Source organism: Natator depressus, chromosome 26, assembly GCF_965152275.1.
Source record: "Natator depressus isolate rNatDep1 chromosome 26, rNatDep2.hap1, whole genome shotgun sequence".
Classification (NCBI taxonomy): domain Eukaryota; kingdom Metazoa; phylum Chordata; order Testudines; family Cheloniidae; genus Natator; species Natator depressus.
The window spans coordinates 87,824-106,758 of NC_134259.1; the positions used below are offsets into that span (position 1 = coordinate 87,824).

Here is an 18,935-nt window from a genome sequence, read left to right on the forward strand (position 1 = left end):
ATATGATAGAGGTATTTAAAATCATGAGTGGTGTGGAGAAAGTGAATAAGGAAAAATTATTTACCTGTTCCCATAATACAAGAACTCGGGGCCACCAAATGAAATTAGTGGGCAGCAGGTTTAAAACAAAAATAAAAGGTAGTTCTTCACACAGCGCACAGTCAACTTGTGGAACTCCTTGCCTGAGGAGGTTGTGCAGGCTAGGACTATAACAGGGTTTAGAAGAGAACTAGATAAATACATGGAGGTTAAGTCCATTAATGGCTATTACGTAAGAATGGTGTCCCTGGCCTCTGTTTGTCAAAGGGTGGAGATGGATGACAGGCAAGAAATCACTTGACCCTTACATGTTAGGATAACTCCCTTTGGGGCACCTGGCATTGGCCACTGTTGGCAGACAGGATACTGGGCTGGATGGACCTTTGGTCTGACCCAGTTTGGCCATTCTTATGTTCTTATGAGAAAAATGGTACAAAACCCAACTGCTATTCAGCAGAACCCAGTGCAACGTAGGAACAACTGGGAATGAGGCAATCGGTCCCTAATGGGGGAACCTGGTGATTAACAATCATAGAATATCAGGGTTGGAAGGGACCTCAGGAGGTCATCTAGGAGGTCACCAGCTTCTCTGGTGATAAATAAGAGAAGAGCTGTGATGGAAGAATTTCCCGCACTCACAGCATTCATTGGGTTTCTCTCCCGTGTGGATCCTCTGATGTACGATAAGGCCTGAGCTCTGAGAGAAGGTTTTCCCGCACTCACAGCATTCATAAGGTTTCTCCCGTGTGGATCCTCTGATGGCGAATAAGTTGTGAGCTCCGAGCAAAGGCTTTCCCGCACTCATAGCATTCATAGGGTTTCTCCACTGTGTGGATCCTCTGATGGCCAAGAAGGTGTGAGCTCCGAGCGAAGGTTTTCCCGCACTCACAGCATTCATAGGATTTATCCCGTGTGGATCTTCTGATGGTGAATAAGATGTGAGTGCTGAGTGAAGGTTTTCCCACACTCGCAGCATCCACAGGGGCTCACTCTGGTGTGAATTCTCTGATGGGTAATAAGGTGTGAGCGCCTCCTGAACTTTTCCCCACACTCATAGCCCGTGTTATTTCTCTCTCCCGTCAGGATTCTCTGCTGGGACATGGTTTCCTTGAGGCCTTTGTGAGTTCCCCGATAATTAACAGGTATTCCAACTTTCTACACCTGCTGGTTTCCCTGCCACTTCTCTGGCCTGTGCTGCCCCTGAGAGCCTTTTCCCTGCTCACAACTCCTGGACACACTCCCTTTGCATCTTTGCAATAACATCCCCTGCGGTTCCACTTGCTCATCTTCCTGCTGAGGATTCTGCTCCACGGTCTCTCTCACCATCCCATCACGTGCTGGGACAGAGAAAGAAAAACCTCAGAAACCAGAAGTGAAAAGGGGGGAACAAACCAAGAGAATACCTGAAGATGGAAAAAAACCAGGGACTGAATTTCCCCCAACTCTTCCCCAAAGGGGAGAAAGGAGGGGATCAATTCTGAATCCAGTTCCCATCCAAACACTCCCCAGGGAGAAGGGAGTTTCGGGAGGGAACTACTGCCAGGAGTTAGGATGGGTAGGGAGCCATGAACAGTATCTGCCCTGAGGATACGACACCTGCTGGGGACCATCCTGAACCCAGAGACCTCACAAGATCTTTGTTGGGAATCCCAGCTGTTTCCTTCAAGCACTGAGTGGGTTTAATCATCCCTCACCCACGCGGCTGCCTCTCAGGACCTCTCTTTCCTCTGCGCCCCAGAGATCTGGGGCCCACAGCTCTTCCCCTCATTTCAGCTGGGAGATGACATCGGGTTTGGAAACTGGGAACCCTGCTCATGGGAAAGACTACCAGTGAGATCAGGTAACAGCAAAAGAAGAAATTACTCAACCTGTGCATCAATGATGGTTCTCTGAGATGTGTCTCCCTGTGGGTGCTCCCCTGTAGGTGCTAGCCCATTAAAAACAGCTGTGTAGACCGGTGGCTTTCCAGACTACTGTGCCCCTTCCAGGAGTCCGATTTGTCTTGCGTACCTCCAAGTTACACCTCATTTAAAAACTACTTGATTATAAAATCAGACATAAAAATACAAAAAAGTGTCACCACACACCGTGAATTGCTGACTTGCTCACTTTTACCATCTAATTATAAAATAAATAATCAGAATATAAATATTGTACTTACATTTCAGTGCGTATGTCAAGGTTCCGTCCCCACTCTGAACTCTAGGGTACAGATGTGGGGACCTGCATGAAAGACCCCCTAAGCTTATTCTTACCAGCTTAGGTAAAAAAAACTTTCCCAAGGTACAAACTTAGCCTTGTCCTTGAATGCTATGCTGCCACCACCAAGCGTGTTAAACAAAGAACAGGGAAAGAGTACACTTGGAGACGTCTTCCCCCAAAATATCCCCCCAAGCCCTACACCCCCTATCCTGTGGAAGGCTTGATAAAAATCCTCACCAATTTGTATTGGGGAACACAGACCCAAACGCTTGGATCTTAAGAACAATGAAAAAGCAATCAGGTTCTTAAAAAGAAGAATTTTTATTAAAGAAAAGGTAAAAGAATCACCTCTGTAAAATCAGGATGGTAAATACCTTACAGGGTAATCAGATTCAAAACATTGAGAATCCCTCTAGGCAAAACCTTAAGTTACAAAAAGACACAAAACCAGGAACATGCATTCCATTCAGCACAGCTTATTTTACCAGCCATTAAACAAAAGGAAATCTAATGCATTTCTAGCCAGATTACTTACTAACTAACAGAAGTTCTGAGACTGCATTCCTGATCTGTTCCCGGCAAAAGCACATCACACAGACAGCGAGACCCTTTGTTTCCCCCCTCCAGCTTTGAAAGTATCTTGTCTCCTCATTGGTCATTTTGGTCAGGTGCCAGCGAGGTTATTTTAGCTTCTTAACCCTTTACAGGTGAAAGGGTTTTGCCTCTGGTCAGGAGGGATTTTATAGCACTGTATACAGAAAGGTGGTTATCCTTCCCTTTTTTCTTATGACAGCATAGTATATAGATCAGCATAAGCAAGTCATTGTATGAAATTTTACTTTGTACTGACTTAGCTAGTGATTTTTCCATAGGAACTCTGGAAGACCTCTGCGTACCCCAGGGGTACACATACCACTGGTGTAGACACTGCAGCTCAGGCTTAAGAGACTGAGCTCCAGACCAATCTGCAACCCCTCTCTCTCTCTCTCTCTCTCTCTGTGTTGCCTTGTTTTTTCGCCCTGGATAGCAGCAAACTTGAGCCCAGTCTGTTTGTACCGTAGTTCCTGTGTCCCAAAGTGCAGTGCAGTTGTGTTCCCGTGTTCTGCTTCCCTTGGACCCAGTCATTACACATTAACCTTCAGGAGACTTCCACTGTCCAGTGTACTTCATACATATGTGGATCGTCCTTGATAGTGTTTCCATGTAAATGGAGACAGGCCTATGCTACTTCAACAGGAATTACATCCCCAACCCAGAAGAGGAATTCATTCCTTCACACCCAGTGGCTAACAAAGCAAATTGAGAGGGAAGCTGACCCATGCATATTTTTCATAAAAAAAAAAACTACTAAATAAAGCCCCCATTCTCCAGAGGGAGACAAGGTCAAAGTGAAGGGCTAGGATAATGAACTATAAAATCACAGAAACACACAGGGTAAAAGGACCTCAAGATGTCAGCTAGTCCATCCTCCAGCCCTGAGACAGGACCAAGTATACACAGACCGTCGGTCTAACCTCTTCTTAAAAACCTCCAGTGACCAAGATTCCACAACCTCTCTTGGTAACGTATTCCTGTACTTATCTATATGCACAGTTGGAAAGTTTTTCCTAATATCTAACCTAAACATCCCATGCTGCAGAACAAGCCAGTTACTACTTCTCCCTACCCTAACCCTAAGCAGGAGAGAATAAGGGAAGATCAGATTTCAAGAAGACGACCCTAATCAGTAGTGTCAGACAGCTGACAGGTCGAGGAGGAGGAGGAGGATGGAGTGCTGGTTCTGAGCTTTGCCTAGGGACCGGTCATTAGAGACTTCAGCAAAAGCAGCCTCGGTGAAGTGCTACAATCCCTGAATCCTTCCCTTCCTACCCCTCACCAGACCCCCCTGTGATGGGTTGGGTCACAGAGACCCTCTTGTCACCTGAGGTGCTGGAACTACCTCTGAGCCCATTGCTCTGTCAGTTAGCGATGTCAAAAATTGCATCCCCACTGGACATAAATTGCAGCAAAAACGTAGTGCCAACATAGTTACAGTGGCAAAAAAAGTCCATGAAACAGAAAACCAAGGACATTAAAGGCCCACAAAGTACATTAAGCAGAGTTAAGGATGACTAGTGCTGCCTCATGCCCTTCCGGCATGTGGATGGTGGTGAAAAATAAAACCTCTGAAAACCAGGAAATGAAGAATTAAACTACACACCACCCCAGCAATGTAACCTTAACTTCGCCCCTACCCCCTAGCCCTGGAGCTGGCAAATATCACTGGGAATAGGTCAGGAAGGGTGGTGCCAAGGTTACCAAACTACCCAAGGAAGGGGCAAATTTTCCATCTCTTGAAGTCTTCAAGTCAGGACAAGATGCCTTTCTGGAAGATGTTTTCGTCAAACACAAGGAATTCAGCGCACTGCAATGGTAACTGGATGAAACTCCATGGCCTGTATTACACAGGAGGTCAAACTAGATGACCTAATAGTCTCCCCCAGCCTAAAAATGTATTGATCAACAGAAGGAAGGACTAAGAACATGCCGCTGTGTGTTTTACCTTCCTCAGATTTTAATACCAGCATTTCTCCACATTCACTCCAGCAGTGTGCCAGCTGCAGCTTTAAATGAATGCTGGAGGGACTAGTTGGAGCAGCTGGGCAGAGCTGTGCCACGAAAAGAGGTGCATGTGAAACTGTAAGGAACAGGTATTCCTCATTTCAGTGCTGAGCGGCGTAGGCAGCGTCAATAAAGGCGCACAAGGGCGTGTTCTTGCCACAAGGATCGTCAGCAGGCTGGTGCCGTACATGCTAGGGGTCTCCGGAGCTCAGTAAGGGGTAAGTGAAGGCACTGACTCGGAAGGAATCTTCATTGGAAGGGTAAAGGGTTGGTGACATTATGAAAGTCTGAGATGGATTGTGTGCAGTAGGCTCAGTGTCTGAGTGCTGGCCAGGGGTAGGCAGCTTCCATTCCCTACATCGGACCTAACCCCAAGTTTTGCCTTAGCAAAGAGACGGTGTTAGCATTTGTGCTGTCCTGCGCTTGTGCTCTGCTCCCAAAGTGTTCTGTAGCGGGGAGGGTCGAGTGCTAGTCTGTGTGTCATTGGCCTGTCAGTGGGTTGCTGAAACAGGGAAAAACTGAGGGTGCAATGTGAACCTTAACTCTTCATTTCTCCTTCTAAGAACCGAGGGGACAGGAATCCTTACCCAGCGAGGTCACGTTCTCATAATTCTCCCGCATGACGTCTCCGTAGAGGGCTCTCTGAGCGGGGTCCAGCAGAGCCCACTCTTCCTCAGTGAAATACACAGCCACCTCCTCGAAAGTCACCGGCCCCTGAAAGAGCAAGAGCCCCCCACTCTGCACCTGCTGCCCAGTGACAAGCCCACCGTTCACAGGGGAGGAGGGCCAATCACATGGAAGCTCTGGGAGGCAGGCAGGCAGGAAGGATCCGACCTCCTTCCCATCAGAGCAGCCAGGAGGCATCAGGGTGAGGGGAGAAAGAGAGAGAGCCCCAACCCCTTCTAGCAGACAGAGATGGCTGGGGTCTTCACAGTCAACATTCACCTACCAGCCAGAAGTGGATACAAGAGATAGAGCCCCCAGGAGGGTCCAGGGGCAGCCAGCCCCCTGGTAGGAATCCCAAGCCCACCCCGTGCCAGCAGTTGGATGGAAAGGGATGGGGTGTCTTCCCCGGGCCTCACTGGGGTTGCCCTCTGGCTATTAAGTTCAGACTCCAGTATTGGAGTCAGGTACATTTCCCCAGCCCAGTCAAGGGGGGAGTGTTTCCTGCTTGACAAATTAGGGAATTTCCACCCACAAACCCCATGGGTCTATTGCTAGAATCTAGGCCCCACCGTGAACAAATCCCGGCAGGTTTGTCACCCCCTGTCCCCCTCCCTTTCTCCAACCTGTGTATTTCCTGCCCCCTCCCACCTGCCGAAGCACCCACCTCCTATGTCTTTACTGCCCTTCTCCCGCCAACAGGAGCCCACCAGCAACTCCCCGATAATCCCTACCTGAACTGGCCCCACGGCAGCCATTTCCCTTCCCTGGTCCCTGGAAGGATGGGACGTAACGTTGCAGCCTGTCAGGGCAAGAAGGGGACGTGTCAGAACAGGACAGTAACGTCACATCACCATTCCCCCCGGCTCTTTCACTGCAGACTGATGTTCTCGACTCTGTCATGCAAATAAGAGAAATATTCAAAACTCAATTAGTAATGTGGGGGATGGGGGGACATGGGACTTTAACTACTGTTACGAATTACACCTGGTAGGACACGCACACATGTGCTACGAATTACACCTGGTAGGACACGCACACAAGTGCTACGAATTACACCTTGTTAGGACACGCACATAAGTGCTGCGAATTATACCTGATAGGACACGCACAGTTCGAATCTAGGCTGAGGCACAGAAATAAAGTCTACAACTGCAGAGTTCCCAAAAGGCACTAAGTTTATTACGCTCGAGCGTGGTGCCCCCCTGCTAGCCAGGAGGGGACCCTGAATACAGATTATACAAAGGTTATATACTTTTTAGCAAAGCATGTTGCCCTCGTGCATCGGAAACCTTAGCCAATAAACAAACCCTTGTCTTATCTACCACCTATCCCTGCTTGGTGCATTCCTCGTGCTATACCAGTAAGTTAATTACACAGCATGGTTCTAAAGCCATGCATCAGTAACTTTTATTATCAGGATGGGAGGCCTCACATCAAGGCCAAGAGACAGGGAGTTAGAGACTAACAAAAACCAGATACTGGGAGTCAAGGCAGGCTGGAGACAAGGAGGAGGATTTTCACAGGGATTCAGTATCTAAGGATCACTCCTCCTGGTGTATGCTGTGCTGGCATTTAAACAATGGTGGGCCCCAAACCAAAATGGAGTCACATGTGCTAACTTTTCCTTAACAGTCCTCCCTTTCTTTTTGTACGTCAGTAAGCTATATTGGGGCTGAGTAACCGCGCTGCAGGGTTAGCAACTGCCGACAGCACATACTGCAGCATTGTAGGCATACAAAAAATAACACAAAAACAGTAACAGTCAAAAAAAGTAAATACAAAGTACGCCATTCCCAAGTCCCCACATCCGGTAGCCATGAGGTGAGCTAGTCCCAGACCCCCTGGAATCCGGCGCTGGTAGTGTCGAGGCTGACGTGATGGAATAGGGCTGCCTGTTGCTTGAGGATGTGGATGTCAGTTTCCACCCTATGGTGCTGATTTACAAATACACAACAGCTTGAGTTGACCAGAGCACAAACCCCGCCCTGATTTGCAAGGAGATAATCCAGGGCTAGGCGGTTTTGCAATGTGGTTTGGGATAGTTGGGTGACTTCAATTTGAAGGGCAGATAGAGCATCTGCAGTAGCATTTGCCATTAGTTCCAAAGCAGCTGAAATATTAACTATAGCTTTTTTCAGCTCGCTTACTCCCAACCATGGCAGAAACCAACGCACAAAGGAGTGAAAGCCTTTGGGCCGTTGAGAAAGGGGGATTAAAAGAATACTTCGTCGGTCCCTCCATACTAGATTGCGGATCTCTCCCCGGGTCAGGTTCTGGTGTACTGTCACGGCGGGTACTATAGCCCCTAAGGTACATGTACCACGCCATCCTGCTGGGAGAACCTTATAGGCTGTGTGATTGCATAACCAATACCAGCCAGACCCCTCGGGGACTGGCCACGGGGCCCCGGAGTAGGTGGAGGGGCCTCCCGCACCAGAGCTGATTTGGGTGGTGTCCTTGCACCCCACAAAATTTCCTACAAAAACTGTATTTTCTATGCCCTTACATTGTGACACACATAAAGCATAATTACCCTGAGCCACCATATCAATAGACCATATTTGGATTGTAACATTCCAGTTAAATGTAGTGTATGCCCATAGCTTAGCTTGGAGTGTTTGATTAAGGGGGATAGGTACCCCTACCAATGGGACCCCCTGACCTAAATATGTGGGGGTATGAATACCAATTCAACACTGCGTTCGATTTACACCCTGTTTGATAGCACGGGTTAAATTCAAGAAGCTATTGCCCTCCCATCCTTGTACTGGACTTGGGAATAGGGAGAGGACCCCCCAGGCAAACCATACCAATGTTGACATCCTCCCCTGTACCATACAAAAAACACTACCCCCAATGTAAGTCCAATAAACAGGAACACAAAAAGTCTTGGTGGGCTGTGAAGGTCCCAGTAGCTGGAAAGCTCAGTCCATGGGTTGGTTGTAGTGTTCATTCGTGAAGTGGTTCGTCCAATGGCTTGTCAGGGTCAGGTGGGGGTCCCAGCGCCAACTTAACGTAGCTATGATGGATCCAGGAACCTTTACCTGCAAAGGAGTGGTGGCAGATGGTGGGAGTAATGTTTGTGGCTGTAAGGCGTTTTTGGTATTTATACTTGCCTACAAGCACAGGTTCCAGCCTCTGGAATAAACCCACCCCACCACTTCACTTCACATTCCCAAGAATACATCCCGCAACTTCCTCCCTGCCAATGTACAATGCTCCGTTTTTGCCATTAAGGCCAATTCTCAGTGTCTCTTGAAGTCAGGAATCCTTGGATTTTGGTGGTTTTAGCAGAGCAGGTGTTTTTTCTTGGAACAGTCATGGTTTTGCATTATACAGGGGAGAGGTTACTAGCACGTCACCCTGTAGTGCTTTGGTTTCTTTAGCAAATACTGAATGCAGGTTAGCTTTGTCAGTGGACAAGGGAGAGGTTACTAGCACTTTACCTTGTTTTTGTTTTGTTTTTTTTCTGCTGTTTAAAAGGAGGAAAGAAAAAAAAACCCAGAAGGAGGGACAGGCTGATCAGAAGTCGAAGTGAAGTCATCTCGAGGTGGAGGGGTCTTTTTGCAGTAAGAAGCATGGGTCCAGGAAGTCAGTCTTTGGCACTTCACAGCGGTATTGTTAGTTAGCAGGACTTAATAAGGGCCTTTCCAGCATGGGGCCAGAGTAGTCTTTTGTTGATGGACCTTTATTTAGACCCAGTCACCTGGTTTTAACAAATGGCAGGTTTGCTCAGGATTCTTGAAGCAGGACTTCTTTTACCTGTAAATACAGAGACCTAACACATTTTATTAATGTCTGGCAGTGTGTTGCAGATCTCACAGCTGCTTGGGCACATTCAAGCCCCCCTCTTTCTTGGCTGTTAGCCAAATCCTAGCTGTGAGTAGTGTCCTTGGGCAGGCCAGCGTCTTATCTTTGGACCGAGCCTGCCAGCTGCAGCGTTGAATTAGCTTGTCCTTCGTTTTATTTCTTTTCCCCTTCTTGGCTTTTATTAACCTGCAAAGGAAACTTTTACTTTCTACTTATACACCTTTGTTTAAAAAGGAACACATGTACATTGCCCATTATACAGCACTTTAGTTCTTATTGTTTAATGTATGCCACATACACCCTTTTAGGAAAATGACTTTTTTACAGAGCTTTGGAGCAACAAGCCAGGACAAGCACACCCACTTTTGAGGAGTCCACTTGGTACAACCTCTGGTGTCCAATAGCTTTTCTCCCTCCCCAGCCCTCTGGCTAGAAATGTGAGGTAGCCAGAAGGATCTCATGTATAATATGGGGAGTGGGTTAACCTTTCATGTCCTTGCTTCCAAAGACTGTTGGTGTGCAAATTTTAACAACAATTTTTTTTAATTAAAAGATTTGGCTAATGAAATTTTTTTTTTTTTTTTTTTTTTTAACTTAGGCAAATGTATTAAACTTTAGTATATTACATTTTTTGATATTATCCAAACACTTTGTATTCCAAGTTGAATAAAACAAGTATCTGCATTTTGATTTAACAGTTTTAAACTAAACTGTCCTATGAAAAATTAAACACAGCAATTTTGGCCACAAGACAAACACCACAAGACAGGACATAGAACACAGAACAGAATTCCTATTGTGCCAGTAAATTTATGAGATGTTGAATTGCTTTTCAGCTGGCATTAGTTTTTTCTGATTTTCTGAAAGACAAAAATAAAACACAGATCTACCCCTTTTGGGCAGTCAGTCATTGCTTAAAATATTTTCTTTTTATACAAATACCCTTGTTAATTGCAGGCAAAACAGAGGAATTACCCAGATTTTCTTGTATTTGTTTTATAGGCAGCCCAGGTTTCAGTGGCCTCTACTTTATCAGTTAGGTAATTTACATTAAAACAAATGCTTTCCGGCTTGCTTTTGGATTCACAGGTTAAAGATTTTTACTTTAAAAAGGGCACAATAAACTTTACCAGACTTTTGATTGCCTTTTACTTTTAACTCCTGCTGTCAAAGACACAGCGACCTGAAAAGGAAGACATTGCCTATTGTAGCCCCTTGGAGCCTAATAAGATATTAATTAAGTAGCACTGTATAATTGCATTTCTTTGGAAAAGGGCCCATTTTTTTTCCAAAATGGCTGCAAAGAAACCAAGAATTTTTTTTTTCTTTCCAGTATTTTACAAAGTTTAATTGCTTAATTTTTTTCATCAACTAAAGAGTTAACTTCTTACTTTTCTTTCTTAAATTACTTGCTTATTTCCCAAAACGACACCCAATTAACTTAGATTTTACCATTTTAAGAATTATTCCGGGATTTACGTTTTTTATTCCTGTAATTCTTTACTTCTCTTTTTTCACTATGACCTTCAAGTTTTCAACCTGTTTTCCAATCTCTCTATCTGTTGCCTGCCCGCTTGGGCCCGATTCTGTTTTTTTTTTTTTCTCTGAACTGTTCCTTCCATGAGCACCAGCTTTGTTTTACTACCAAATTAACAAGGAGAGTGGGCTTCTTAACCAGCCCCCAGCCCTCCTGGTCTCTTTTTTTAAATATTTTTACTTACAAGGGCTACCCGAGTCCTCCCCCCATGAGGCTTGCTACCTGGACAGAAAGCACGGCTAGTTGGCAAGCAAGGAGGTGACGGGCATAAGTCAGAAAGTCGAGGGTAAGCCGGAGGAGGGGCAGAAGCAGGCACAGCACAGAGCGGGGCTGGAAACCCCTGAGATGAATAAGAAAAGGAGGAGGAAAGAGGACGTCCTTTCGCACGCGCATAAGCCCAGTTGTCCCATACATACCAATAATCCATCTGGGCTGGAGCTTTGTCCTCCAGCCTCCTTCTAAGCACCGTTAATGTATCCCCAGCAAAAGACCCATCCGGTGGCCATTCAACAGAGGTCTGAGTTGTTAGTGCTGGCCACTCAACCTTACACAAAATAACAGCTTTTTTCCTACCTAACCCATGGGTGCCAGAAATATTTCCCCAATTCTTGAGAATTTCAGCCAAAGGGCTCCCCTTACTTATACTCTGCCCAGAACCCATAGTGGGCTACGAAAAGAACACAAAATGTGCCACCTTATCGCCTAAGCGACGGCTCACACCCCCCCCTCCTCGGAGTACTCAAAGGTGAACTCACCCTGTGTCGGCTGGAGCTGTCCGAGAGGAGGAGTGTAGTCTCGCTTGTTGGGGCGAGCCTAGAGTCCCTTCGTGGTCGCCAAAACTGTTACGAATTACACCTGATAGGACACGCACACATGTGCTACGAATTACACCTGGTAGGACACGCACACATGTGCTACGAATTACACCTGGTAGGACACGCACACATGTGCTACGAATTACACCTTGTTAGGACACGCACACAAGTGCTGCGAATTATACCTGATAGGACACGCACAGTTCGAATCTAGGCTGAGGCACAGAAATAAAGTCTACAACTGCAGAGTTCCCAAAAGGCACTAAGTTTATTACGCTCGAGCGTGGTGCCCCCCTGCTAGCCAGGAGGGGACCCTGAATACAGATTATACAAAGGTTATATACTTTTTAGCAAAGCATGTTGCCCTCGTGCATCGGAAACCTTAGCCAATAAACAAACCCTTGTCTTATCTACCACCTATCCCTGCTTGGTGCACTCCTCGTGCTATACCAGTATGTTAATTACACAGCATGGTTCTAAAGCCATGCATCAGTAACTTTTATTATCAGGATGGGAGGCCTCACATCAAGGCCAAGAGACAGGGAGTTAGAGACTAACAAAAACCAGATACTGGGAGTCAAGGCAGGCTGGAGACAAGGAGGAGGATTTTCACAGGGATTCAGTATCTAAGGATCACTCCTCCTGGTGTATGCTGTGCTGGCATTTAAACAATGGTGGGCCCCAAACCAAAATGGAGTCACATGTGCTAACTTTTCCTTAACACTACCGAGACACCTGTTAGAAAAGGAATTCAAACAAACACAAAGCGTCCAATAAGTTCTCGGAATGCGTTAGGGACATCTGTTTGCTTCAGAAGATGGACGTAGTAACCAGGGGGATGGGCATTTTAGGGTTGATTCTGACTAACAGGTGGGAGTTAGTTAGGAAATGGAAGGTATCTGGCTGGTGAATCTTGCCCACATGCTCACGGTTCAACTGATCTCCATATTTGGGGTCGGGAAGGAATTTTCCTCCAGGGCAGATTGGAAGAGGCCCTGGCGGTTTTTCCACCTTCCTCTGTAGCAGGGGCACGGGTCACTTGCTGGAGGATTCTCTGCACTTTGAAGTCTTTAAACCACGATTTAAGGACTTCAATAGCTCAGACATAGGTGAGAGGTTTATTGCAGGAGTGGGTGGGTGAGATTCTGTGGCCTGCATTGTGCAGGAGGTCAGACTAGATGATCATAATGGTCCCTTCTGACCTTAATATATATGAATCTATATGGGCAAAAGTGTTCATGAAATGATGATTTCGACAACGGACTTCAAAAAAGCAGACTTCAACAAACTGTGAAAACTGGTATGTGAGTGTGACATTTCCCTCCATATTCTTTATGAAAATATGCTTATGAAATTAATAGGAGATAACCGAGATGTACTCTGTGCAAGATGGGTCTTGTAAGATATCATTGGAAAGGTTATAATTTATTGACTACGATTATCCAATTTGTGTGCATGTATCATTTCTATATCTGAAGTTGGGAATATTGACTATGTATCTGTATTTCAACTATGCTACTTTGGGTGACGCCCACTGCTAACACTTCAGGTACAACAATGGAAAAGCCAGACAGGACGGAAGGGCCATCAGCAAGAACAATGGACTGTGAAAAGGCTCCATACTGCCACTGACTCCTGGACGCTGTGACACTACAGAGTCAGGTGGTCTTGTCACCGGATACTCAATGTTACCTGGGACTTCTTGTAACTTTCCACTGGAAGGAAAAGGGGATCAAGTTTGGGAAACAAAGGATTCCCACCTTATGTAAATCCTATTTAAGGGTGGGGAGGTAGGCAAATAAAACGACTCCTCTCCGAGGCCTGTCTACCCAAGAAGAAAGACTGCTAAAGCCACCTGAAGAGAAGGCCGGGGGGGGGGGGGGGGGGGGGGAGGGGGAGTCCAGACTGAGACAGGTCCAGTCTGAAAAGAAATTTAACTGGAACTCTGAAACATTGCAACCTGCCTAAAATAACATTTAGGGTAAGAAATTACATTGTGTAACCTGTTTTTTTAAGTATATTGAGCTTAGCTTGCGTATTTTGCTTTATTTGGTCAGTAATCTGATTTGTTCTGTCTGTTAACTCTTATATTCACCTTTTGTAGTTAATAAACTTATTTCTTGTTTATAATTTAACCAAGTTTATGTAATTTCTATCTGCAGGGGGCAAGAAGTTGTGCATATATCCCTCCACATTGAGGGAGGGGGCAAATTTCATAAAACCTTTGAGTCTGTACCGCTTAAAGGGAGTGGGCACCAGAGTGCTGGGGCAAGCCCCTAAAGCTGACTATTTCCAGATCGGATCTCTCTCTTTCTGTGCAGCTGGGCACGGCCCTGCCCGTGTGCTTGGCTGGAAGAGGCTTGTGAGCCTAACCCAGCCAGGTAAAGGGCACCGAGGCTGGTAGAATAGGCTGCCTCAGTGGCACCCCAGCTCATCAAGTGACACCCTAAAGGACCCAAACCTGTCACAGTGAAGTCTTATGGGAATAAGATTCTAAGGAGACTAAAGCTCAGGAGAGCTGGCCGTTGCTCCGTTAATGCTGTCTCTGAGAAACAGCAAACTATCCCAATGGGAAGGAAAGACAGAAAGAATAGTAAGCTGCAAATATGGCTCCGTGAGGAGTTCTTTCATGACCAGACAATAAAAAGGAATCCTACAAAACTCTGAATCATGGACAAATTGCTGTGGAAGTTACACATGTTAGATACGTTAAAGTCAGCCATAAAATTCACCTTAGGGCACTCAAGGAATTAGCTGAAGCAATCTCGGAACCATTTGCAATTTTCTTTGAGAACGCCTGGAGAACAGTGAAGACTGGAGGAGGGCAAACAGAGTACGGATCTTTTAAAAGGGGAACAAAGAGGACTGGGGAATAAAGCCAAGTCTTACTTAGATACCTGGAATGAACAAATTATTAAACCATCAATTTGTAAGCACGTAGAGGACAGTAAGGCAATAAGTTATAGCCAGCATGGATTTGCAAAAACAAATAATGCCAAGTCAATCTAATGTTCTGCTTTCACAGGGGTACTGGACACTGTAGACACGACATATCTTGATTTTAGTCAGGCTTTTGACACAGGCCCCCTGTGACATTCTCATAGTGAACAAGGGAAATATGGTGAACATGAAAGTGCTATAAAATGGGTGAAAATGTTGTTGAAAGGCTGTACTCAGACAGGAATCATTAGCGGTTCACTGTCCAACTGAGAGGATGTATACAATGGAGTACCCAGGGGCCAGTCCTGGATCTGATATACTCAATATTTTCACTAATTACTTGGATCGCTGACTGGAGAGCATGCTGTCTAAATATGCAGATAATAGCAGTTGCAAGGGGTTGCAAGCACATTGGAGGACAGGATTAGAATTCAAGGTAACATTTACAAATTGGAGAACTGGGCTGAATGAATGAGATGAAATTCAATAAAGACGAGTGCAAAGTACCAGAGTCAGGGAAGGAAAACCAAATGCACAACCACCAAGTGGGGAATAGCTGTTTACGAGGTAGTACTACTGAAAACGATCAGGGATTATAGGGGATCACAAATTGAATCTGAGTCAACCATGTGACTCAATTGTGAAAAAACCTAATTAAGCATTGGAATAGATTAGCAAGAGAGGTGGTGGAGTCCCCATCATTTGAGGTTTTTAAGGACAGATTGGACAAACACCTCAGTGCTGGGGGCTGGTCTAGATGCCCTCTCATGGTTCATTCCAGCCCTACCATTCTACAATTCTATGCTGGGGAAATGTTTGGTCACTTGTATACAGCACTGACCGGCCCTTCCCACTAGCACTAAACCAGCGAGACATTTTGAAACCCTCCCAGTAACAAAGTCTGGGAACCAAATGGGAGAGAAGAGCAGAACAAAAGGAGTGACATTGGGGGATTCCCGCTGACATTGTCCCCAGGGCAGCACACTCCTACAGCAGGGGGTACAGGGAGAGTCAGGAGCTGGCTTTTCCTCCCCCTGCACCTCATCTTGTTCATAGCAAAGTGAATCCGCCCAGGGATGCGGCAATAAGCGTACGTGGGCCGGTCAGAAATCTGGGAATCTCTCTCCCCAATTATTTTTCCCACTGCCCTTTTCAGTCTCTCTCTCTCCTTTTTCTCCTTGTGTCTCCCTTCCCCTGTCTCTGGCCGGCAGCCAATCCTGGGGTTTCGCCCTCCTATGGCTGGATCGGCTCCTAAAATTGCTGAGGGGAGGAGACATGGGGTGAGGAGGGGCTGTTTGTGCAGAGCCACTTTCATGCCCATTCCCTGCAGGTTCCCTGAGGTCTCTATCAATCGCCTGGAGTCTCTGGCTCAGATGTTGGTGTGGGCAGAGCCTTGGGTTGACCTATGGGGCTAATTACAGCTGGAGAAAATCCTCACCTTGGCTGGGCACAGAGGAAGCTTTACTCACGGTCACTCCCCAGCCCCGATCCCGCTGGGGGAGCAGCAGCTGCTCAGCCTGGGCTCCCAGATCACAATCGAGGCAGCAGCGTCTGAACCAGGAAGCTCAACCCCAATATCCTGAGGCAGAGAAAGTAACTTTCCTCCCTTTAGCAACAACTGAAACCCCCTCCCCACAGGGACACACCCTGATCGTATCTGCCCCCCATGTTAGTTTGGAGTCACTCCCTGTTCTGCCTTGCAGTGACTCCGGATTAACACGCGTCTCAGCGAGACCAGAAACGTGGCTCAGGCTGGAGGAGGCCAGACTCCTTTTAAATGGATCATTGCAGCGGCGGATCGAACCTGCTCCCACCCCCCTCGCTCCCCATGTGCTGAGACGGATTCACAGCAACAGTTTCCCATGTCTCCCCACCGCCTGAACCCCCCCTTCACACCATCTGCCCCTCCCGCACCCCTGGCTCCGGGAGTCTCTGTCCGGACAGCTGCCCTCGGGGTCCTTTCGCCAATCAGAGAGCGGGACGCCCTCAGGCGCACCGTTAACGGCCTCCGCCCGTAAGTTGGAGCAACGTCATTTCCGGCCTGAGGTGCGTCAGGAACTACATCTCCCAGACTGCCCTGGGGCGCTGCCAAACTCTCGGGCCCAGCCCGTACAGACCCGTCCCCCCCTCTTCATACAGACCCCCCCCGCCCCGCCCCGCCCCGCCCCGCCCCGCCGTACCTGGCCTGTCAGACGCGGTGACACTGGGTCAGACCCGGGAAGCGGGTTCGGCGGCGATGGCCCCGCCCGCAGCGCGCTGGCTTTGCTGGGACTGAGCATGCGGATTGAGCACGGATGGCGCATGCTCAGTACTAGCTGCTGAAGCCGCTACGCCCTCACTCTGCCCTGACTTGGCCCAAAACTTCCCTACGCGGGAGGGGAAAGGGGCGGAGTGTGGGAAGGGGGTGGAGGCTAAGCGGGGCGGGGGGCAGAACTCCGGAACGGGGAGGGGGAGGGGAGGGGCGGGGGGGTCCTTTTTTATCCCCCGCACCGACAGCCCAGCCCCCGTGTTGTGTGTCGTGTTGTGTGTGTGTTGTGTGTCATCTCGAGTGTTGTGTGGAGTGTGTGTGTGACGTGTTGTGTGTCATCTAGCGTGTGTGTGATATGGTGTGTGTCGTGTTGTCTGTATGTGACGTGTTGTGTGTCGTGTGACGTGTTGTGTGTGATGTGGTGTGTGTTGTGTGTCATTGTGTGTGTGTCTGTGTGTTGTGTTGTGTGTGATGTGTTGTGTGCCATTTTGTGTGTCGTGTGACGTGTCGTGTGGGTGTGTGACGTGTGTCTGTGTGAGGCGGGTTGTGTGTTGTGTTGTGTGTGTGACATGTGTGTCGTGTTGTGTGTGTGTGTCAGTGTCATGTGTTTTGTGTGTGATGTTATTTGTGTCATGTTGTGTGTGTGTTGTGTTGTGTGCCATTTTGTGTGTCATGTGTGTTGTGTCATGTTGTGTGTGTGACGTGTTGTTTGTCATGTTGTGTATGTGTGAAGTGTGTCATGTTCTGTCTGTGTGTGTCGGTGTCGTGTGTTCTGTGTGTGTGATGTTTTGTGAATCGTGTTGTGTGTGTGTTGTCTTGTGTGCCCTTTTGTGTGTCCTGTTGCTTGTGTCTGACGTGTTGTATTGTGTGTGTCTTTGTGAGACTGGTCGTGTGTAGTGTTGTGTGTGTGAGATGTGTTGTGTGTGTGTGAGACGTGTTGTGTGTCGTGTGTTGTGTGTCATCTAGAGTGTTGTGTGGAGTGTGTGTGTCATGTTATCCATGTGTTGTGTGTCGTCTAGCATGTGTGTGGTGTTGTTGTTGTATGTGTGTCTGTGTGTTGTGTTGTGTGTGATGTTTTGTGTGTCATGTTGTGTGTGTGTTGTGTGCCATTTTGTGTATCGCATGACATGTTGTGTGTGACATGTGTTGTGGGTCTGTGACGTGTTGTGTGTGTGTGACGTGTTGTGAAATGTGTGTCATGTTGTGTAGGTTTGTGTGTGGGTGACGTGTTGTGTGTCGTATTGTTTGTGTCTGTATGAGATGGGTTGTGTGTTGTGTTCAGTATGTGTGAGACGGGTTGTGTGTGTGACATTCTGTCTGTGCGTGCACACGTGCGACTTTTGTGCGTGTGTGAAGTGTGACGCGTTGTGCATGACGTGTGACGCGCGAAGTGCATGCGACACGCGACGGCTCTGTGTGCCATGTCCGACGTGTGATGTGTGGTGTGTGTCTGTTGTGTGTGTTTCTCAGTGTCGTGTGTTGTGTGTGTGATGTTTTGTGTGTCGTCTTCTGTGCCATTTTGTTTGTTGTGAGGTGTTGTGTGCCATGTTGTGTGTGTGTGTGTCGGTGTCGTGTGTTTGTGTTTCTGTATGTGTGACGTGTTGTGTCTTGTTCTGTGTGTGTGTGAGACGTGTTGTCTGTCATGTTGTGTGTATTATGTTGTGTGCTGTTGTGTGTGTCATGTGAGGTGTTGTGTGTCATGTTGAATGTGTGTAGAGTCATGTATTGTGTGTAATGTTTTGTGTGTCGTGTTGTGTGTGTGCTGTGTTGTGTGTCATGTGAGGTGTTGTGTGTCATGCTCTGTGTTTCTGTCGGTGTCATGTGTTGTGTGTGATTTTGGTGTGTCGTGTTGTGTGCCGCTTTCTGTGTCTTGTGACATGTTGTGTGTGTTGTGTGTTTCCATGAGTGTTGTGTTCTGTGTGTGTCAGTGTCGTGTGTTGTGTGTGTGAGACATGTTTGTGTGTGTGAGATGTGTTGTGTGTCGTGTTGTGGGTTGTCATAAGTGTTGTGTTGAGTGTGTGTGACGTCTTGTGTGTCCTGTTGTGTGTGTGTGTCGGTGTCGTGTGTTTTGTGTGAT

At 47.2% G+C, this 18,935-nt stretch overlaps 1 protein-coding gene and 1 long non-coding RNA gene across 2 annotated transcripts in view; both read right to left on the reverse strand.

Annotated features, from left to right (window-relative positions):
* LOC141978171 (uncharacterized) overlaps window positions 1–16,630 on the reverse strand; it is a 79,097-nt gene extending 62,467 nt beyond the window's left edge. The window contains exons 1-3 of the mRNA XM_074940056.1: window positions 16,525–16,630; window positions 6,240–6,307; window positions 5,430–5,556 (exon numbers count right to left, since the gene is read on the reverse strand). Coding sequence (XP_074796157.1) covers window positions 5,430–5,556; window positions 6,240–6,263 — 151 coding nt within the window. The 5' untranslated portion in view covers window positions 6,264–6,307; window positions 16,525–16,630. The remainder of the gene's footprint in view (window positions 1–5,429; window positions 5,557–6,239; window positions 6,308–16,524) is intronic.
* Window positions 6,666–13,454, reverse strand: LOC141978173 (uncharacterized). The gene is made up of 2 exons (XR_012636345.1): window positions 11,611–13,454; window positions 6,666–9,270 (listed from the first exon to the last, which is right to left on the reverse strand). It is a non-coding gene; the product is annotated as an uncharacterized LOC141978173 (long non-coding RNA).
* Window positions 16,631–18,935: the final 2,305 nt, after the last annotated feature.